This window comes from Dunckerocampus dactyliophorus, chromosome 15 (genome assembly GCF_027744805.1).
Source record: "Dunckerocampus dactyliophorus isolate RoL2022-P2 chromosome 15, RoL_Ddac_1.1, whole genome shotgun sequence".
NCBI lineage: Eukaryota > Metazoa > Chordata > Actinopteri > Syngnathiformes > Syngnathidae > Dunckerocampus > Dunckerocampus dactyliophorus.
In genome coordinates, this window is record NC_072833.1 from 19,766,831 (window position 1) to 19,791,180 (window position 24,350).

General features: G+C 40.0%; 1 protein-coding gene across 1 annotated transcript in view; it reads right to left on the reverse strand.

Moving 5' to 3' along the window:
• The window catches only part of LOC129168131 (pyruvate carboxylase, mitochondrial-like), a 297,125-nt gene that overhangs the window by 245,067 nt on the left and 27,708 nt on the right, over window positions 1-24,350 (reverse strand). The window contains exons 4-8 of the mRNA XM_054753045.1: window positions 20,724-20,814; window positions 17,242-17,407; window positions 16,975-17,120; window positions 1,207-1,324; window positions 657-724 (exon numbers count right to left, since the gene is read on the reverse strand). Of these exons, the coding sequence (XP_054609020.1) occupies window positions 657-724; window positions 1,207-1,324; window positions 16,975-17,120; window positions 17,242-17,407; window positions 20,724-20,814 (589 nt within the window). The remainder of the gene's footprint in view (window positions 1-656; window positions 725-1,206; window positions 1,325-16,974; window positions 17,121-17,241; window positions 17,408-20,723; window positions 20,815-24,350) is intronic.

The following is a 24,350-nucleotide window of genomic DNA, read 5'->3' on the forward strand; positions in this document are numbered from 1 at the left end:
AATTCTTGATGTGTGAGAGAGAGATATTACATTTAGGGCAAATGGCAGATCAAGTCACACAGAAGCAAGGAGCAGCAGCTCTTACACAAGTAAAGCAGTCCCCCAATAACATGATTATTATCTCCATGTTGATTAAAACGCAAAAGTGAACCAAAAAAATACAGCTGACAGATGCTAATTGGTTTAGGCTGATGAAAGCATTGTCACGGGATGAGCTGACACTTTGCAAGTTTGCTGCGACATGCTTGAGTCAGATGTTTGGTAATTGTGTCCATCAAGCCATGCTGTAGTGCCAAATTAATTGGACTACGACTGGAGAATCTAAAAGCACTGTGCTGCCTAATGGATGAGAATTAATTCCAAGATAATTCCAAGAGCCAAGTTGATTTGCTGGAGAATTATATAAGTGCTGCAGATGCTGATAACGGCATTAGGACCTTTCTTATTGCAGGATAATCCTCTTAGCCCTGCGACTGATGGCACCTACGACATATAGACCTGTAATCTTTATTATCGTAATCAACTCAAAAATAAATATGTTGCATAATTAGATGTTCATTAAAAGACAAAACCCTCCTATGATGTTTTACATGAATACAAGCATAAGCGCAGCACTCCAAAGTGCCATTTCTGCACTTGGTGGTAATGTGTGTCACCTTTTGGTGTCGCCGCTGAATGGAGCAGTCTCTCTCATAGAGGTGGACGACATTACCGTATTTATCCCCTGCAGAGAGACACAATCCAGAGCATGAGAAGAGTGCTGAAGGCTAGGTTTAAATACAAATAACATTTGTATTTAAATGTACACCAAATAAAAGGGGGGGAAGCAATGTTGCATTAGCAGGATGGCACTATAACCCCTAACTGTAAACACAACTTAGCCAATTAGAAGATTGGAGAAAGTCTGTTTGTGTAACCTAAATAGCTAATACATGTTTTAAAAGTGTCATATGTAAATGTAGACAAGGTCAAACCACAGGCTATTGCACACTTGGCATTCATAAAATGTAAAAAAAACAACAAAAAAACAACAACAACAAACTGCCGTCATTATATTGTGAATTTCTATCTGCATTTCTGATCATGAATCCAATGAATCTCATTCATGTCCTCCAAAGCACCGCAGCCCAGCTGAAGGACTTCCATGAGTCTTGTTGACGTAATGAACAGCAGTCAATTTGCATGATGCATAATGGATGCACTTACCAAGGATCTGCACTTCAATGTGTCTTGGTTTTTCAATGAACTTCTCAACAAACAGAGCACCGTTGCCGAAAGCAGTCAGGGCCTCGGAGTAGGCCCGCTGGTAATTCTCCTCAAGCTCCTGACAAAGAGAGCAAGGAAATCCATGAGTGTCGGTGAAGAGGCAAAAAGTCAGCTAAATCATGTTATAGCGCTGCACAATAAACATTAAAAAATGTGACTTGTAATACATGGTTTCCTTCAAAACCTCAGTGATATCCGCCCCCATTTGGCATCCACCTTGTCACTTCCCTTTTTCCCTTTCTTCCTTTAGCAGAACATTTGTTGCAAACAACCTATGAGGAGACGATGCTGCACAGAACCACAAGGGCAAGCCAAGGTCATGACTCAATCTGTATTTGTCAGTCTGCAACATCCTGCCGGGCCATCGTGTTGGAGGAGGAGTGTGAGGGATAGGAGAGCTGACTCACCGTGGTGGTGCCTCAAGAGAGGATACTTGAGCCAACCCTAGCCGTCATCTCAAAGGGAGGCAAAATGACCCTGTGCTTGAGGCGGCGCCGTGTGTCATCAGCGCCATGAGGTGGTTTTGTCAAATAAATGTGACATGAGCGCTTCTTAATTTGACTGGGAAAAGGTAGTTAGGATTCTAATGCAGCTTATTTGTGAAGCGGTCACACGGAAAACCATGCAGGCAGAGGCAGCAGTGAAGTTCCACAAACACTGGATGCTATATTTTCCCATAAGGCACTTTTATAGCGGCAATCATTCTGGGGGATGCTCTCACCTGTCACACACTTAAGATCAACACTGTTTTTATTTCACCTCTATAAAGGGAATAGATATCAGTTAAAGAAAAACTGCAGTTTTTTGGAATTTTGCCCATGATCCAAAATCCTTATGTGAGACGTGAACACACCTCTTTCTCTTTTCTGTGCGTTCTAAAGATATAAAAACAGATAAAAAGAGACAACTCATTACTGCACGTAATGGGACACACGTATGCCGTCTACAAAGACCGCTATTAAAAGACCTCCAAAAACCTCCAACAAGGTTTTATGGTTTTATATACAGTACATGCTGTGACCATGTAGTAACAGATACAGTCATGATAACATGTAATACTACAGTATTTTGCCGTATTTTGGTCATTTTAAGCATTACCAGAACTTCCTTCTTGGGCGTATTGATTTCACATAGCAACATAGAAACGAACGCCTACACCTAGCATTAACTTTTCCAAACTCAAAAATAAAAATACAGCAGCTCCAATACGTAGAGTCACGTTTTGGTAGTGGCTTGAGGTATCGGGCGAGTGTGTGATGACGCTACTCGCTAGCCGGTGTGTTATGGCTAAATGTCAATGCGCCAGTAACGTAGTTCGATCAGCGCAACAATGTTAATAATAATAATAATAATAATAATAATAATGTCGCTGTAGTTTGGTTCATATGCACGTCACATTACATGTAAATGGAGCATTGTTGGCGTTTTGGGGATTTTTTTTTCAGAAGGCTTTATAGGCGGAACAAGTGTTTCCCATTACGTGCATTCTTAGCTAAGTCTTTTTAGCCGTTTTTATATCTTTATAGCTCAACACACAGAAAAGAGAAAGACGTGTTCATGTGTCACCTAAGGATTGTGGCTGATGGTCAATATAATAATAAAAAAAAAATGTGCATTTTCCTTTAAGACTAGCCTTTTTCATAGTCTGGTCAAATGTTGGGTGCAACTATGTTTTTTAATGTTTAGCTGGAAACAGTTATAGTCACTAGCTTTTTTTTTTTTTTTTTTTTACTAAAATGTATTTTAGCTTTACCGTAAATTCCAGACTATAAGCCATAACTTTTATCACACACTTTGAACCCTGCGTTTTAAACAATGTTGTGGCTAAAAGAACTACAGTTCCCATGACGTTTAGAGTGCAGCTTCAGGAACTAGTGAATTGGAGTAGTCAAGTGGGTGGTTTTGAAGTCTTATGCAGCAATCGTGTTTTGCTCTGACAAATCTTACGTAAGTTTGATCAAGAGTCTATAAGCCGCACCACAGCTACAGCTTCTGCTTGGACTGCGTGGCAGCTGATGAAAACAAGCTTCTCACGTCTCACTCATTGGAGCTAACGAGTGACACTGGGAACAGCGAGTGTAGGAAGGATTGCAAGGTTTATAGTGTGTATTTCTGTGTAAATATCCCATGTTACAATATGGCCACCTGCTGCTTATAGACAAGTACAGCCTTTATATGGACAAAAAAATGTTCCTTTTAAATTTGCTGGGTGCAACAAATATATTCTCAATAGTCCAGAATTTACAGTAGTCATACTTTTGCAGGGATGTCCAATAAATTGGCATAAATTAGATACTAGTATCGGTCCACAAGTGACAACGTGCTCCACAACAAAGCAACAAGCTTGCTTGTTCAGTATGTATGCAGTCTGGAATTATTTCCACGTTTGACCTTTGGATTGTAAATATATGTAACCAAGGGTCATAATAAGATGTCCGCTGATTTTGTGCAAGCTCAATATGACAAAAGGACGGCAACCATGAAGCTTGGGAGACACAAGCTCTCATCGTCACACCACACAGCCGTCAAGAGCCCAGAGACAAAAGAGTACATTTCCGGCACTCAGAATAAAAAACGTATCGAACAAAATAAGGGTCTCCGAAACATACCTTCAATTCGCAACAAAAACGCTGTTTATGCGAGGGGAAAGTAAGGCGTCCTTGAATTGGTCATGATTTTTTAATGACCTTTGTTGAGACAAAATGTTTAAAATAAATACAACACATTTTCTATAACATGTATTGCACAGTGCAGTATTTGTCTTATTTGCACAAACTGTGTACTTGTGAAATGCATTCAGTGGCAACACAGTGAAAGAAGTATAATGCGTTCGTTCATTACAAGAGATGTGACCTGACATTAGTTTGAGGGAGGAGCTGCTGCCAATATCGGTATCGATAATAACGGTATATAGGATAGGCAATATCGAGCATCTCTACACTTTAGTCGTCTAAATTGATTTCGTTTTAGTCTAGTTTTACACGACTACATTTCCCAACATTTTAGTGAACTAAAATTACAGTGAATTTAGTCAACAAAGAATAAAGGACAAGGCATCTTTAAAGTTTCCTTGAAACCCACCATTTTTTATACTTTATATCTGAGATGGCGCCGCAGATAACAGCTTTGGTCACTCGTCCTCTAGTTGTGTGCATGTTTTTTTATACACTTTTAAATTCCTGTGCCTCTCCGCTGGTCACATGCAGCAGAGAGAAACTTTTAAACATTAACCAGTTATCTGCAGAACTTTTTTCTCCAGTTTTCACAGAGCCGGTGATGTTTACAGAGATTTTAGTCGGTGCAGCAGCAGCAGCCCTCAATTGAGTTTTCCGAAGGGCACGACGTCAAGGAAAAACACGCTCGTGCACTTGCTAACTCAAGGAAAAGAGGTCTTCGCTCTGCACTCCCGTCTACCCATCTTGCCAACCTTTATTCTATAGCTAATAAGATGGATAAACTGCTGCTTCTCTCCAACAACACTGACTTCTACCGATGTGCCACACTGTGTTTGACTGAAACGCTCTCCATCTCCTGCTTCATGCTGACTGTGTGTACCCGCGCTCTCAGGGACATCTCAGGGAGGTGATGTTTGCTTTTTTTTTTTTTTTTTATTAATCAACGCTTTTGTGACAATGTTACGGTGTTGTTGAGCAGGGTTCACCAAACACCGAACCGAGCAACAGGAAGCAAGTGCAGAGATAATAAAATATACTTTAAAAAAATAATACATTTGTAAAAAACCACATTGGATTTTATGTAAATGCATATCAATTTTGGAAATATGGGCCATTATTTTATTCAAAAAATGATACAGTTAGAAATGTTATGTTTCATTGTGTTTGGCGAGCGGTGACCCGTCCCAGTTTGTTCAATGGCCCTTGAACACACCATAGGTGTGCGCGTGTGCTAACTTTCTCCCACGCTGCACAGATAGACTTAGGGCTGGGTGATAAGGACCAAAACTCATATCCCGATATATTTAGGGTGAATATCGATACACAATCTATACTTTAAATTCAACAGCAGTATTTTTAAGGGAAACATTTTTAGAAGACACAAGAATGTCCTTATTTTGTGCCAGGGACACCAACCTGTCAACTGCATCAGGCTTAGCAACTGTCTGACTTCCTCGCTGGGCATCACGAGTCCATTGTTTTCAGCAGGTTTTTAAAGCAGTTTTTATTCCCCCAACGGGGACCGTATCTTTAGCAATGTGATAGGACACTGCTTTAGTGATAGCACACCACTTTGCACTTTTCCTTTCATGAGGAACGCAACAGGAAACAGAAGTAAGCAGTGGGCTTTGTGTTGTGGCAGGAGTTTTTTGGAGTTGTGCAGCCATGGCTGTTTCTATGGAATCACAGGAGTGCCAAAATTAAAAGTGACCACATGTGGAAATACAAAGAGAATCAATAATAAAAAAAATATACAAATGTAGTCATATTCTTTTTCCATTTTGTCTTTGTTTTTTCTGTATTGTCTTTGTTTTTTCCAATTTGCCGTTGTTTTCCTGTTTTGTATTTGTCTTTTCCACTTGCGTTTTGTCATTGCATTTGGTAATACCATGCAAATGCAGAAGAATGACCCGCCCTGGTCATTCTGCCAGGATGATGACTACTCCATACGTGATTACACGATTTCTGCTTGCAGGGGCTACGTAGTTATGGAAACTCGGGAGCCCGGAAAAAATGTCACGGACAGAAAGTAGACGCAAATACACGTTTATCAAAAGTAAACGGGGGAAATTTAAATAACATAAAATAAAGCATTTATCTCCTCAAGATTGCGCCACACAGCTTCATCCATATCGGCATTCATCAACGCAGATATAGCCTTTAAAGACTTTAAAGACTTTTTTTATAAAGACATTCCATGACATCTTCCACCAACCGAGCAATTGCTCATAATTCTCTTTGAACACCTCTTCTCAATTCGTCCACGTCCACCATATTTCAATTTCCCACTGGAAGAAGAAATCCCAAAACAAGACACAATGGATGACTGGAAAGATATTATTGATAAGAAGCTGAATTCAATGTTTCTCACTGCTGTAACCAAGAAGGAGATTATTGACATTGTTAAACATTTTAAGGCAAAAACATCAACTGACTGTCATGGACTTGAAATGGAAATAATTAAAAGGGTCATCAATGAGATAGCAGACCCGTTAACATATATTAGTAACTTATCTTTTCAGACTGGAATATTTCCAAGCAAAATGAAAACAGCCAAGGTGGTTCCAATTTTTAAAAAAGGAGACAAACATCAATTTACAAATTATTGACCAGTTTTCTTGTTACCTCAATTCTCTAAAATTGTGGAGAAGTTGTTTAATAATAGGTTGGACAAATGTATTAATAAGAATGAACTAATCGCTAGCAGTCAATATGGTTGCAGAGCCAACATTTCAATTTCTATGACACTGATCGAAATCACGAAGAAAATCACTACTGCCATAGACAACAGAAGATGTGCAGCAGCTGTATTCATGGATCTGAAAAAAGCTTTCGATACAATTAACCACAATATTTTAATTTCAAAATTAGAATTAGAGGATTAGTTTTGAATTGGGTTAAAAGTTATCTAGCAAAGAGGAAACAATTTGTAAAGCTAGGAGAATACACATCTGGGAGTTTACATACCACGTGTGGAGTACCCCAGGGGTCCATACTGGGACCAAAACTGTTCAATTTGTATTTAAATGACATTTGTAAAGTAACAAAGGATGTAAAATTGGTCTTATTTGTGGATGATACCACCGCCTTTTGTTGTGGAGAAAGCACACAAGAACTCATTAAAAAGGTCAAGGATGAAATGGTCATATTAAAATCATGGTTTGACAGGAACAGATTATACCTGAACTTAAGTAAAACTAAAATAATGCTATTTGGAAATAGCAGAAGGGAGATGTACGAGCAAATACAAATTAACGGAGTGGACATTGAAAAAGTGTAAGTATATAAATTCCTGGGGTGTTATAATAGACAAAAAAATGAGTTGGAAATCTCATATTAAACATATACAACAAAAGGTGGCAATAAATACTTCAATATTGAATAAAGCAGAATATGTTCTTGATCAAAAATCACTCCACACTCTGTACTGTTCCTTAGTATTACCATATCTAATGTATTGTGTGGAGATATGGGGAAATAATTACAAAAGCAATCTTCACTCACTCACTCACTGCAAAAAAGATGGGTGAGGATTATTCATAATGCCGAGTATAGAGAACATACAAACCCTTTATTTTTAAAATCACAGATATTAAAATTTGCAAATTTAGCAAACTTTCAAACCGCCAGAATAATGCATAAAGTTAATAATAACTCGTTACCAAAAAACCTCAAACATTATTTCTCAATCAGAGAGGAGAAATATGATCTTAGAGGAAAATTAAACTAAAAACATTTATACGCGAGAACTACGCTGAAAACCCACAGCGTTTCAGTGTGTGGAATTAAATGATGGAACGGATTGAGTAAGGAAGTCAAACAATGTACAGAGATGAGCAAATTCAAAAAACAATACAAGCAGTTGATGTTTTGTAAATACAAGGCAGAAGAGTCTTGATCATTACACTGATTGATCTGTCAGGTTCGTTACACACACACACACACACACACACACACACACACACATATATATATATATATATATATATATATATATATATATATATATATATATTGTTTGTTTTTGTTTTTTTTGCTTTTGTTTTTTTAAGCAAAGGGGAGGAGACAAAGAAAAGAGAAAAAAAGGGGGAAGGGAAAAGAAAAAGAAAAAAAAAGGAAAAAAACTCTCTTCATTCATATTTAACTTCTTTTTTTTTTTTTGGTCTTATTGTCATCTTTTATGTATTAGTATCCTGACTATCACAGAAAACATGACATGGAACGCAGGAAGTGAATAACAAGTGTTGTAATAGATGAATGGATGGGGGGTAGGATTAAATAAGCTTTGCTTCTTCCTACTCCTTTTGGACATGTGGAACTGTCAAAGAATGATTCATGAGATGTATTCCATTGTAACCTTCATGTTCAAATAAACTAAACCAAACCAAAACTTTCTGTCCGTGACATTTTTTCCGGGCTCCCGAGTTTCCTTAACTACGTAGCCCCTGCAAGCAGAAATGGTGTAATCACGTATGGAGTAGTCATCATCCTGGCAGAATCTTTTGCATTTGCCATTACTAAAAGAAAAAAGAGAAATGGTAAAGATAAAGACAAAACAGGAAAAGCGACGCCAAAATGGAAAAAACGAAGACAATACAGAAATCATTCTTTTGTCTTTGTCATGACTAAATGTAATGACAAAACGCAAGTGGAAAAAACAAATACAAAACAGGAAAACAACGGCAAATTGGAAAAAACAAAGACAATACAGAAAAAACAATGACAAAATGGAAAAAGAATATGACTACGTTTGTATATTTTTTTGTTATTGATTCTCTTTGTATTTCCACATGTATTCCTTTTAATTTTGGCACTCCTGTGATTCCATAGTTTCAGCCCGCAGCTTTACACATTCGTCGTATTGGCATTTGTGCCAAGTTTTAATTTTGTGAAAAAGATTTGTAGCGCTTCCGTACTTGACAGTCACTTTATTGCTCATCGGATGCTCTGAATCCAAAGTACCTCCAAATTACTGAGCCACTGCTTTTTCCTTTCTGACCAGTTCTTCCACCGCAGAGGCTGTCGCTTCCTCCATGTTTATTAAAGACTGAGCCGCCCCCCTCTGTGCATGAAGGAGGAAGGCGTGGGGTGGAGCAGAAGCTCACACACAGTGTAGAGTGGTGAGTGAGACCTCCACATCATGAGTTACAGTGCAAATCCAGTCTATATAAATATGAACAACATGTTTGTTTTTGATATCGTGCTTAAAATAAATATTGATATATTAATAATATCAATATATCGCCCAGCCGTAGATAAAAATATAATATAAAAATGATTAGACCAACCTTGTTTCATCACTTTATTGATCCATTTTAATGCCTGGTACAACTAAATGTACATTTGTTTGTACAAATATAATGATGATAACAAATATAGCTCGTAGAGTTGAATTTCAGAGCTGATATCTAGCAACTTCCATGGTTTTCTTTCTCTTTTTTTTTTTTTTTTTTTTACATGTGTGTATCTGTATACTGTATATGCGTGTAAGTATATGATACATGTATGTGTATATATACTGTATATATGCATAAGTGTATGTATGTATATGTATATACAGTATATGTGTGTATATGTATGTATGTGTATATGTATGTACTGTATGTGTGTGTGTGTGTATATATATATGTGTGTGTGTGTGTGTGTGTGTTTGTATGTATACATATGTATGTATTAGCAATTGATGTGATACGAAGAGAGGGGAGAATTGAATAAGCTCTGCTTCTTCCTACTCCTTTTCGGACATGTGAAACTGAGACTTCTAACCTGAAGCATTCAATGTATGCTGTATGCATGTTCGAAATAAAACCAACCAAACCAAACCAAATCTTGATAATAACCAAAATCATTAAGTTCTTACATGAATAGCTCTCGCATTGCACGGCAAAAAATTATAACTCTTATGAGCTATTTTTGTTGTCATTGTTATATTTGTCCAAACAAAGGTACCTTCTGTTTTATTAGGCATTAAAATGAACAAGAAACTGAAGAAACAAGGGTCATCTAAAAATGTTTTCCATGACGATAGATAGTCCTAAATAGACTACTATACTGTATTTTTCCCATTTTTCTTTGACCTCATGTTTGGTCCCAAATGGTGACACTATGTGGAAATGCTTAAAGGTAATATTTGATGTCATTATTGAGTACTAATGTGCATATTTGTTCGGTGCACAACCTTAATTCATACTAGCACACTGCCTGTTACTACACACAAACAGCAACATTATAATCTTCTCTGAAAAACTTATATTGTATTCATTTTGTGCTATACAGTACATAATACGTAAATGGCTATATTGTACAACATAATGTAAGTCAGCTTGCACTAAGGATCCCTGTCTACTCGACTGAGGATGAAGACAAAGAAAGCTCCAGAACCCAACGGTGTCTCGCCCTCCTCACTGAAAGCTTGCAGCCGATACCCATCTTCATTTAGATCTTCAACATATCACTGGAGCTGTGTGAAGTCCCCCGCGTCTTTAACTCTCTACCATTGTCACGTTCCCCAAAAAACGCTCCGTTACAGGATTGAACGACTAGAGTCCTGTAGCCCTGATGTCTGTAGCCATGAAATCTTCTGAGAGACTGGTGTTGAACCACCTGAAAGGCACTACAGGCCTGCTGCTTGGACCCCTGCAGTGTGCTTACCGGGCAAACAGGTCAGTCAAGAATGCAGTGAACATGAGGCTCTCATCTCTTTCTCTCTCCAATACAGTACAACTACATGACCACTATTATTCATCACTATTGTGTTTTTTTCCTTCAAAGTTTTTGCCGGTATACAGACCACGTCTCATTTAGTGACAATCCCCCCCAATATCACACAAACCTCCCTTCCTCTTGTACAAAATTGTTACTTGTCCTATGTTTTATGTATTGTGTTCCATAACCCCCTCACATATGTAAATAAGCACTTTATATGGTCATCACTGCTGTAAATACAAGCTCAATGATTGAAAAAAAAAAAAGAGGCTGCACTACATCCTGTAAGATTCCAGATTCAAGAGTTGTATTGTCATATGCACAGTAAAACAGGTAGTTATACTATGCAATGAAATTGTTGTTCTGTTCATTATCCCAAAAAGAAAGAAAACACAAGAAAATGAAGAAGAGACATGAATACAAATGAATGAATGAATGAATGAATGAATGAATAAATACATAAATAAATAAAGTGCTATGAGTGTGTGCATGTGTTGTGTGCGGCGTGTATGAGTGCTTCGTTGAGAAGGCTGATGGCCTGTGGGTAAAAGCTGTTTGCCAGCCTTGTGGTCCTGGACTTCAAACTCCGATGACTGTAGTGTCATCCACAAATTTAATGATGCTGGTGTTGTTCTGGGAGGCCACGCAATCGTAGGTGAAGAGCGTGTAGAGGAGCGGACTCAGCACACACCCCTGTGGGGTCCCAGTGCTCACAATTTTTGAGCTGGATGTGCGATTGTGGACTCTGACTGACTGGGGCCTGCCTGTGAGAAAGTTAAACACCCAGTTACAGAGGGAGGGTGACAGGCCAAGTGTGAGGAGCATATCTGTGAGTTTGTGGGGGCTGACTGTGTTAAATGCAGAGCTATAGTCTATAAATAGCATACTGACATATGTGTCATGGCCCTGTAGGTGAGAAAGGGCTGTGTGGATGGCAGTGTTGACTGCATCATCAGTCCACCGGTTCTGGCGGTATGCAAAATGTAGAGGGTCCACAGTGGTTTGGATGCTCTTTTTGATGTGGGTCATGACTATCCTTTCAAAGCACTTCATTACAATAGGAGTGAGTGCTATAGGGCGATAGTCATTCAGGCAGGTCACGTTGCTCTTCTTGGGTACGGGCACATGCTTGAGGAGTTGTCTGTAGGTTGGATAAAGGAATATGGAGATGTGGTCAGCCTTTCCAAAATGGGGTCTTGGAACAGCCTTCAAAGCACCTTTCATGTTGCTATAGAGTTGGTCCAGGATGCTATTTCCCCTTGTTGGAAAGCTTACATGCTGGTAATATTTGGGGAGAACAGTCCTGAGGTTGCAGTGGTTGAAATCGCCAGATACAATGATTACAGCGTCCGGGTGCTTGGTCTCTTGTTTATCAATGACGTCATGCAGGAGGCCCAGTGCGTTAGCGGTGTTAGCTCATGGTGGAATGTAGACAGCTGTTAAAAACACAGCTCTGAAACTCCTGATGAGCAGAGAGGGTGGCACACAGGGCTCACCTCTCATTGTGACATCAGCAGATGTACGCAGGGTTCTGAACAAAACAAACCCACAAAAAGCAGCAGGCCCAGACAACATCTCAGGCCGAGCTCATCAGAGCTGGCTGATGTGCTTGCTGACATATTTAAACCTGTCGCTTGCACAAGCATCTGTACCGACCTGCTTTAACAAGCGTCCCCTGTAAGTACAGCTGTTAAAGTGTGGAATGAAGAAACTGATCAAGTACTTCAGGACTGCTTTGGCTGCACAAACTGGGATGTGTTTAGAACTGCAGCGGAGAGGGAAGATTGTACTGTTGATTTGGATGAATATGCTTCTGCTGTTACTGGCTACATTAGCACATGCATAGAGACTGTTACCACCACCAAGTACAGTAGTATCTCGCATAACGTAAACCTCCTTTTACGTAAATTCCACTGAACGTAAAGAATTTATGTAAGTTATTCGCATCGTATTACGTAAGGAATTCCATATAACGTAAAGCGTCAAGTCCGTGCAGAGCGACAGAGAGACTAACAGAGTACACTTGGTGACGCCTTCTGGCTTCACGCTCTCATTAGCTGATTATCGGGGCACCGCCTACGCTCTCATCTCATTGGCTGATTATCGGGGCACCGTCTACACTCTTATCTCATTGGCTGACTTATCCAGCGCATCCACGTTTGTATGTGAGCTCCCTTCCTCATCGTAGTCGCCCTTAAACTAGTTTGCACGCATTGAAATCTCTTCTTAATTTCATTACTTTTATTTGTGTTAAAATTACCGTAGTCATGGGCCCTACACCAAGTGTAAGAGATAAGAAAAAAGGGAAAAGTGGTCGATCGAAAAGAAGCAGGAAGTTATCCACAAATTCTGACGCTTCACGCTGTCATTGGCTGATTATCGGAGCACCGCCTACGCTCTCATCTCATTGGCTGACTAATCCAGCGCGTCGGTGTGTTTATGAGAGACATGCTGCTCTGTTCCTCATCGTAGTCGCCCTTAAACTCGTTCGCACGCATTGAAATCTGTCTTTAATTTGTTTACTTTTCTTTGTGTTAAAATTACCGGAGTCATGGGCCCTAAACCAAGTGTAAGTGAGAAGAAAAAAAGGGAAAAGTTGTCGATCGAAACCAAGAAGGAAATGATTCAGAAGCATGACGGTGGTATGAAATTAAGTGATGTTGCTAGACTATAGGGCCGTTCCCCATTGACTATTATACCTCATTTACCTTATTTTATATTGGAATGTTACTCTACCATGTTTATGCTGTTTTCTTATATTTTCCCACCATATTTGGTGGACTTTGAATATTTTGAAGGCCCAAAGGTGTGAGTTTGGGAAGATCTTGGAACGAATTATGCTATTTACATGTATTTTACGCTTCGTATAACATAAAATCCCTATAACATAAAGGTTCTTGGAACGGATTATTTACGTTGTAGGGGCGTCTACTGTATTACAGAAAATACCCTAATCAAAAACCTTGGATGAACTGTGATGTAAGGGCTAAGCTACGTGCTCGTTCGTCTGCATTTGTCATGGGCACCGTTAAGGACTACAAAAAGGTCCTATGCCTGAGGAAATCCATACGAGAGGCCAAAAGACAGTACAGACAGAAGCTGGAGGGCTACTATTCGACCTCAGACCCTCGGCGCATGTGGGCAGGGCTTCAGCACATCACGGAGTATCGACAGCGGAGTAGCGTAGCCACATCCAGCCAATAAATACAGTATAGTATGCCCGTATCCTGTTTGTGGACTTCAGTTCTGCCTTCAATACTACTGTATAGTCCCAGATATCATTCACAAAATCTCACCCAGCTCACTGTGCCCCCCTCCGCCTGTCAATGGATTAACAGTTTCCTGACTGACAGGAGACAGAGGGTGTAGCTGGGGAGCGCCATATCCAGCTCCATCAGCATCGGTGCCCCCCAGTCTGGCTCTGCCACCAAAATGGACAAGAGCAGACTGCAACGGACAATGAGGTCAGCAGAGAAAATAACTTGGACCAGCCTGCCCTCAAGAGAGGAGCTGTAACGGTCCAGGGCCAAGAAGCGTGCGACCAACATCTCTGCTGACCCTCACACCCCATACATAAACTGCTCCAACTCTTCCAACCCAACACACAATCAGTTTCTTCCCCCTGGATTTCAACCTAATGAACACACGTTCCACAATCACCTCTCCAGCTCACCCCCGCCCGCCCTCCACGATGGGAGCTGACCTGGAGAGAGTAGGGTTGCTCCGATCAGGGTTTTATGCTGCCGATTCCCATCAGCCAGGAGTGAGACCGGCCAATACCGATACAGATCACTGTACATTTTTCAAATGTATTTATGATTAGTCCTATTGGCCAGGGGCGCGGTATAGGGGAAGTCAGGATCATTCCAAGGGCCCTAAAAAATGGGTAATTATTCAAAAATAAAAAGGGGGCGCCCCAACATGATTTTTTTTTTTCCCCATGGGGCCCAGAATTCCTGGTGGCACCCCTGCTGCTGGCTATATGATCTGAATAACGGAACAATAAAATCACCTTAATTTAGACAAAAATATACTAAATCACAAAAGGCGTTAATACAGCATTATTTGGTGATATTTACAGATAATTAGATAAGATGGTATTTAGTAGGGGTGTCACGAGACCATGCACAAGCTTGCACAAATCGCATAGACGTTCCACATAGCAGACACGTTTGTTTGGGGTTTGTCGCCATCCGCCTGTATAGTGTGACAGAAAGGGAGAGGGGACACAGTACTGCACACAGACTGCAGACTGTGCCGCATTGGTGATCGTTTTTGGTGATCAGCATATGCCGATCACATACTTTTCCATGGAAATCATCCAATACTGACTGGTGGCCAATCAATCGGAGCAACCCTTGTGTATCGTATTTATCAACATACATAGAATTACCAACTGCTATTTGTACCCATGCACATTTGCACATCATATACAGTAATACCGTATAAAAAGTAATACTTTTAATTTGCAACCTGTAACTTTGTAAATACCACATATACTCTCACTCATTCTATAGTTTTTCTTTAACTTTTTTCTACTTATTATTTTTATTTTTTACAGAGAGAGTGATGTTAGACCGGAGTCAAATTTCTTGGGTGGTAACAATAAATCTGATTTTGATTTAGGCTACCTGCAAAACATCTCAATATTTTATTTTAATTTTATTTATTTATTTATTTATAAATAGTCCTGCTCTCATTGAACATATCAATCTTTCAATAATTTCACACCAACCTTAGTGTGAGATTATTTTACCTAAAATTAAAAATAATTTCTTAACTTGTCTATGCTGTCTACAAGACGAAATCAGATATGATTGGATTTCATTTCTGCCAACATTTTCGGCATTTTTGTTATTTCAACATATTTATCCATTGACGAAACTGTCAATTTTGTACATTTGTTTAGTTACCACCTCATTTTTCGTCAGGGAAAAAAGGTTGGCGATGAAAACTATGACCAAAATTGTTCATCAGCAAAGTTAATACTGTATGGAAAGGACACAAAATAACTCAACTTAGCCAAAGTATGAATAATTGAGGGCTTAATAGTAAGTAAGACGAGGTATTGAAAGATTCCTGTTAATGTTCCAATTATCGCCTTCAATTAACAACTGAATCTCCTGTCATCACCTGTTGCAGTCAAAAAACATTGGCATTAACAGCTGTGGCTGTAAGCAACCTCCTGACATAGTTTATATTAACTCCATACGATGGTAATAGCTACATTTGAAGTGTCTTGACTGGTCAGTATCCACCTGTGTGCACTTTAGAATTTTGGTTGCGCTTCTCAGCACTTGTCGCACTGTTTCTAATGTTTACAATGAACTCCTCAGCACTCATACTGGCTGACCAGTTCGCTCCTTACCACTGTTACAACATTGGTTGTGTTGCTGCTGTGCTGTGCTATATACTTGTTAATACTGTAAGTGACCTTTTTTAAGAGTGCACTCACAGTGACGCTCCTGCAGCTGGAAAACTATACTATGAGTATAATGACTAAATACAAATAAAATGTTAGCAAGACCGTTATTAGACAAAAAACAGCTGTCCGCTATAAAAAAGCTTGACAAGGCAAAATTTGAGAGACAGGAACACACGGGGGAACACAACCGCACACTCCCCGCAGCAAAAAGCATAAGAAGCTGCTGCCAGGCTCTCGATGAAATAATGTGCAGCGACAGCACGCAGGCGTCTATGGGCCTGCGGGAGGTCATTTTACCATTTGAGTTACACATTTTGGATGGAGTCATGCAGCACAAGGACATTATGCTCAGACATGGAGCGGACCCAATTAAGTCCCACCTGCACTGAAGGGGAAAACAGCGCATCACTCTGCATTGACTTTGTTATGCAGAAATGCGCCCTGCGCCATCAAAAACAGAAACAAAATTATACTTTTGTAAGATGCATAAAACAAATTGCTGGAAGAAGTAAAGAGGATTGAGGCAGTTAGGGAAGCATTTGCAGATGGAAGAGGAGTGGAGCAGTGCCATTCCTGTCTACAAAGTCATATGTATGGAGATTTACACTTTTTGTAAACATCACTTACGTTGTTTACATTGGAAATATAATTACACTTATGTTGACTGCATTTGAATGAGTTGTATGACACACTGCGGTAATGGCATCCTGGGTAGGGAGAAAATTGATCGGAATGTTATAGCTGGCAATGCAGGCTTGGGGCGCAATTTTAGACAACAGACCGGGAAGCGTAAGGTGGATGGACATAAATGACCGAGCCGTAATGTCTCAGCAATTCCACACAAAATAGAAATGTCATGAATATAAAAAGCAAACATGTCACCAGGGGACTGGAGGGCCTCACCTCATACTCTCGGACGACCCTCATGCCACGGCCGCCGCCTCCGTAGGCAGCTTTGAAGATGATGGGGAAGCCATAGGTCTGAGCAAAGGCTTGGGCCTCCTGCAGACTAGAGATGGGAGAGTTGGTGCCCGGGACCACAGGTACACCTTGACAAACACAAGCATGGGTTATATTACATAGAGATGAGGACATCATTGATCAACAGCACAAAAAATGAGGGAAAACATTGGATTTTCCTGGCTGTACAATATTGTACCCTTTTCCTACCAGCGCTGATGGCGAGGGAGCGAGCCTCTACTTTGTCTCCCATCTTGCGGACCGTTTCTGGGGTTGGTCCGACAAACATCACCCCAGCATCCGCACAGGCTTGGGCAAAGTCTGAACGCTCCGACAAGAAGCCATAGCCCGGGTGGATGGCATCCACATTGTTGTCCTACCGAAAGATAGATTCATTTACTGTTGTTTTTGTAATAAGAACAAGGCTCCCATTTGAGGAATTAGATAAATACTTTATGGATCCTTTGCAGGAAATTACTTTGCTACAACAGCCACAATTATAAACAGTATAGTACAAACAAGAATAAAAGAAGAATTAAAAACACCTACAGTTAAAAAAACACAAAGAATGTAAATCAAATTAATTTCACAAAATAAAAATACAAAATAAATTTGAAAAATAACGATATATAACCATATATATAATAACACTTTTCATGCGATTGAGTCACTGCGGCGACTCCTGACAGTGAAAAGTCGAAAGTGGAAAGAAAATTGTGCAATCAGAGCATATACGGTATGTAAACGTGCAGTGGTGAAATGTACAATTGTTATAGAGATGCAACACACCATTTGTACAGGGGTATATCTACTGTATGGTCACAGACTGTACAGTATATTCCCATACATAGCACACAAATGGACAAGACTGACTTTTAATAAACATAAGTATACATCACTCTAATTAGTTTAAGAACACGTGGATTATTGTGGTTGCAGTTGGAATGTTAGTTTAGTTTTTAAAGCTTTAGCTTTTAAAATGAATATATCGATTTAAATACCGGCTAGCACCTACTTTTCACACTGTATATATTAGCCAATTTAATGAAAAGGCTACTTTTAAATCAGGATCAATATGCAGGCTAGAGGGCCAATGCAACATTTATAATTTCAATGTTAGGGTTGTACGAGTGCATTAAAATACAATGGGGTGGAGTTCAAGTCTCGCGGCAAGCCTCAGCTGATACAATATACATGTCACATGACACAAAAGGATGCACAGGCTGCAGACATTTTAATCATCTCATGCTATCAAAGTTGCAATCGCCCTTAACTGTAAGCAAGTGGATGGGCATAGATAATGATGACAGGGTCAGTGGGAGGGAGAGACACACACACACACACACACACACACACACACACACCAGGTTGACTGATAGAGCCCTCTTTACATCAGTGTACCATCTGCTCCTGGATGCAAGACTGACTATAATCATGGACCATCCCGTGGCTAAGGGAGGCAGGCTAGGAGCTACAGAGCCACGGACACACATATTTTGAGAAATGAGCTCAGCACCAAAGAATCCCCAACTTGAACACAAGCAGTTGCAGAGTATTGTAACAACCTCAGAGAGGCTAATCGGTCTTGGCATCAACACACAGTGTGAGACAGCAGTGACATTAACAGGAAGCAGTGGCAAATAGGATACAGAGAGTAGAGCTTTGCTTAGGTTTTGGTTTTTTTTCCGATCTTCACGATCACGATCGGCTGCCGATCCGCTGTATTTGTGAAGATCGGATAATATCGGCTTCCGCCATGACGTTCGTAACTCCACACTACAATATGGTAGATGCAGTAATGCGCCTCAAAGCTGGTTGCCACTCAAGTCACTCCACACGCAAGAAGAAGAAAACACAACACCACCATGCAGACATGTCCGCAGCGTACCATGGTGAAGTTAGTTTCACGTTGGACGTTGGATATTCGGCTCCGTAGCTACAGAAGTAGTTCCCTGTCACTGTGCACAGACTGCTGCATCATGTGTATAAGGAGCTTGCACAGGAAGTGCCGCTCTAACTGCTGCTTATGATAGGGACCACATAAACACTACTAAACATATCGAAATGACGGAAAAAACCTTGGAAACTCCTCTGTTACGGAGCGTGAATGGAAGCTAGCGGGGTTCGCTTAGTTTAGCTAGTGCAGTTGTGTGTGTGCGCGCGACTCAGGCTGGATGAGTATATCTTCACTGTGTTGTGTTTTACTGCTTTAATGTAAGAACCATTTTACATTGCCCACTGACGACGTGCAGGTTATGAGTGGAAAAAAAGACGAGAGGTTTATTCTTGCACCCAGCACGTATCAACCATCAAATCTGAAAGTATTTTGCATGCCCATTTTTCCAATTTCTTCTTATCGGATCTTTTATTGGATTAGGGAACTGATTCAGAGAGGTTTGTTACAAAAGCCAAACAATATTGTTGGTCAAGCTGTGTAATAAAAAAAAAAAGTAAATTCGGCAATACTTTGGTTGCATTATTTCTAATGCTAAGATCTATTTTCATAACCATATTCAATTCCACAAATTCATGTTTGTAACAAAAGTTTTTGTTGTTTTTTTTTCATCTTTAAAAAAAAAAAAAACGATCGGTACCGGATTGGATCAGATCGGCAGGACTATAAAAAAAATCGTATGGGATCAGAAGCCAAAAAATGTGGATCGGGACATCCCTACTAAAGACCAAATTAAGGGAAAGAAAAGGATAAAGGAATGAAAGTGACAACGTAGTTGTGGTTGAAGGCGACACAGCTGACGACAAAAGGAAAAATGTCTTAGATGTGACGTGTATTCATACATATTAAATGTCAGGTAGAAGTCGTCAAGTAGAACTGTACAATGAAAAGCACCTTGAAATATACTTACAGTAATCCCTCGCAATATCACGGTTCGATTATCACTCCCTAACTGTATCATGTTTTTTTCAGGAATTAATTAATTAGCGCTGTTTTGTGGTTGACTATGGCCTATTAGTAGTCAAAAATGTGCATATTTAAGCAAATTTGATGTATTCTTGACCTAAATAAAGCATTTTCAAGCATAAAAAATTAGGCCTGGGTACACGTACAATGCAGTACAGGAAGTTATTGTTCAGTATGCTCTGCACTGATTGGCTCAGCCTCATGCAGCATCAACCCACATGTTGTGTGTCTGACATGTGCTTCCTACATTGTTGTTACACAGCGGAAAGTATATTTGTTCTTGTGAGTGATTGATTTCTGATAACTTTTATGTAAAACGCAACAATGGCATCCAAACGTGCTGCCTTTTCTACAGTCCTGTTTGTCAAATTTCTGTCAAATGTTCTATTATAATACAGTACAGTATTATGTTTACTATATTTGGTTATAGGAGTGTAAAGGTGATTATGGGGTGTTATTTCATGTCTACAGGGCTCTAACAATGTGAAAAAACGTATTTAGAATGTTTTAAAGAGGTTATGTGCTCTAAGTACAAAAATATTTAATTTATTAACACGGATTCATATATCAGGCTCCAGCATGCCCCCGCGACCCTAAAGAGGAGAAGCGGTATAGAAAATGGATGGATGGATGGATGGATGTTTCATATATCACGGTAATTCATTTATCACGGTCGGGTCAGGAACGGATTAACAGCAATAAACGAGGTATTACTGTACTTGGGACTGGCTGATGATTGATTTTGTGTGTAAAATGAGCAGTGATGCTTCACCTTGGCTACTTTGATGATGTCAGGGATGTGCAGGTAGGCGGCTACCGGCGGCAGACCTTTCCCAATGAGGTAGGCCTCATCTGCTTTCTGTCTGCAAAGCAAAAAAAAATAATTAATGAACAGCTGTGTTGTATTTCTTCATCCAACAAGATATCAATTCAGTCATTTGTTGTGAGAAATTGAATTCTTCCCAAAACCATCACTGCAATTAAAACAATGAGGCAGGATGATATATTCAGCGAAGAAGAGTCATTCTGAGCTAGATTAGGTTGTCTGGGGAACCAAAATACAGTGTTAGTGCTGTGTGTGCAATTACACACATCAAGAGCAATAAAGCCAGCCCAGCCTTTCAAAACCGTAATGTGCATCTTTGCATCATTTGGCTACTTGATGGCACTGTTGGCTTTACATACCTCTCTGCAAACAAATGGCTGCTCATGCTTTGATTGATTGATGAAAAGCTTTTTTCCATCAATTGAATGTGGTGTCCAGTTCCATTGCCAACTTTACTTTCATTTTCAATGTAAAGTTGTACAGTTTCAATGTACCTTCCTGCACTAAAAGTGCGTACAATCATAAATAATGTGGAACATTATTGATTTTGAATCTGGTTTTACGTGACAGCTTTTCTCCATTAAGTAAAATTGCAGGTAGTTTTAAGTCTTCACAGCGTACGATACCTATTATGCTGCGCCTGCATTTTCTGCACCCACTGGCTCAAAGACACGTGAGAGTTATCGCCGTGTGATAGGGAATCCAGTACAGGATAGAATCAGAACAGTATGGCCAACATGGACCCCACGGCGGCAGAACATTTTCGCACAAAAGTCAGTTAGTTGGCAACCACAAGAAGTCGTCGTGTGATATCATGGAAGCCCTTAATACATTGGCTACTAATGTAGGAGCTGTTGACCAAGTGGAATAGGCGCATGCTCGCATTAATCCAGGGACCTCCTGGCCTAATTGCATGTAACATATTGCATGTAATTGCATGGTGCATCTTTACCTCGTCGACCCTACACGAGTCTAACATTCCTCACATTCCCCAATTTTCCGGTGAGTCTGATTCTTGTGAACAATGTCTTCATCATTGTTCATCAGTATTTGACCAATAGCCATATAGCTATTCTTTAGACCAGGCCAAAGTCGCCTGTATTATGAGCTTGTTGAAGGACAAGGCTGTCGCCTGGGCGGGGGCCATAAGTAAGTCTTGCCCAGCCGTGCACACCTCCTTATCTAATCTTCTTAGATATCACGGTTTCCGTTACATGTAATGGATCGTGGCGAGGCGACAAGACTCAATAAAAGCCACCACACATTGGAAATTAGGTTGTTTTTTTTCATGAAAACAATGTTAAAGTAATACAATGTATGAATAGACATACTGTACAGTATATACAGGTATATGCTACATCAGGGGTGCCCATTATGGCGATCGCAAAGGTCGTGTTGGTGGCGTGTCAGCTACATCATAACCGTCGCTTTGTAGATGTCATATGACATCAGTCAGCTGACATTAAGCCCCCTCCTGCTTCACCGTTGTGCCGCGGCGGCGGCATAAAAAAGTGGAGAGAGCAACTTTAGTCTTTAGTATTCCGATTACGGATAAACTATATCTAGAACAAAAGTTATCCGTTCACTTACGTAAGAAAAAAAGTCAATTGTTTCGCGGCTGCGCTTCCCGCCATGAACTCTACTACTATAGACATGTGCGTTTTCTCCAAGTTCGTTTGTTAAACTACTATTTCACGATAAATTGGAAAATGTGCCCAATTCTGAAAGCTTTTTAACATGTTGCCTTGACTACGGCTGCATTGTCTTTTGCATAATCCCTTTAAATTAACAATATCTGTAATGTTGTAAAGCAAATGCTAACTGGATGGAATAAATTATGAACAGTACGTAGCTATTTTCACTGATATATCCCTCACTTTATGTACACAACTACAGAGGAATTATGTGTCATTATCTTTATTGCCATATTGATTTGAATTGTGAATTACTGAATAATAGCAACTATTTTGATAACCTGTAAACTTTGAAAATGTGAATGTGAAATACTAATCATTAGTATTTAGTATAGTAGTTGCAAAGTTCACCGGATACATTTTATATATGCTATATGTTTTATAGTAAAAAAAAAAAAAAAAGTCTTTCCACAGCGATGCAGCAGCGGCTTGACACAGCAGCGGCAGCCCACCACAACAGCTTCAAAAATCCTAGGGGAAACCCCGTATAAGGTTTTTGACCACCCTGTCAACGGCAGGGAAGCTGGTAGACGATTATTAGACGTTAAACAGAAGGGATGTACTGCGGGTATGATAGTACTGCCCTGTGTGGAATTTTCCTGAAGGGGCTTAATTCCCCCATTAAGGATGACCTTACTTGATGATACTGCCACTTTGGATGACCGTATTGATTTGCTTCGCCCGCAGCTGTACTATCGACGCCTACTGTGATCGACCCAGTCATCGTCCCTCTCACCACGGCTCCTGCAAGCCAGCCAGCTTCACTTGTGCCTGTACTGCTGGAACCCGGACCATCAAATCTACAAATGTCTGGCCAGACCATCCAGGCACACCACTTCCAAAACTGCTGACTCACCCGGTGCAACCGACCCTGCTCCGGCTTCACACCTGTCCACAGACAAGACTCCGCCTAATAACTTGTGCTATGAGTACTCAACATTGAACAAACAATGACTCTAATTTTGTGGACACTCAAGTTTGCCAAAGTCAAAATCCAATCTCCCAAGGAGGTTCATTCCTTAGATGGGCATCTCCTGACAGTCGTCACACACCAGACTGATGCCCTTTCTTTACAGTTATTTGGGTAATCATCCGTTTTTTCATTATGCTGTCTCAGTCTGCATCTGTCGTTTTACTTGGCTTAAACTTCTTAACCCGCCAACAGGAGTGGGTAGAGTAACTAAAAATGATACTCAAGAGTACTATTACTTTAGAATAATATGACCAGTGACATGTGGTAAGGGGAGACATGTGAGAAATGATGAAAAACACAAAAACAAAAAATAAATATAATTTGTCCATTGAACTGTATTATGAATGTATTCTCTGTATGAATCCAATTGTTAATATTTTATTGGATAAAAATAGATACATTTGCAGATTCCCTAATCACATACAGGGAAGAAACCTAAGGTGAGGCCACCGTGAGCTTGGCTTCTCTGCTTAGTGCACAAGCCTACCGTAGAGTGCAACTGAGTTAATTCATGGCATGGTTTGCCACCATGTCACCAATAATACACTGTTGCAGAAACATTTATTATACACCATGACTTTCTACAGCCCGTGAAATGTCTCTAATGTAAGTGTGCAATTATTATTCTTGCTAAACGGACAATAAAATACATAGAAATATCATACAAGAGGCACTTGTAGTACCGCTGCATCCTGAAGGGGGGGGGGGGCGCATGAGCGGGAAGGTGCTTGTTCCACAGAGCTGACTTTGTTCCACAGAGCAAAAGCCAGCATTTCTTTTTTTCCCCTTTCTGCTAGCACTAGCTAGCTAAATCAAATGCATTCAACATAATTTTATGCTCTGCTGAATTAATTAATTTGACTGCCAAGATTTAGGATTCTATACTCAAGCTCACCAAGAGGTTAT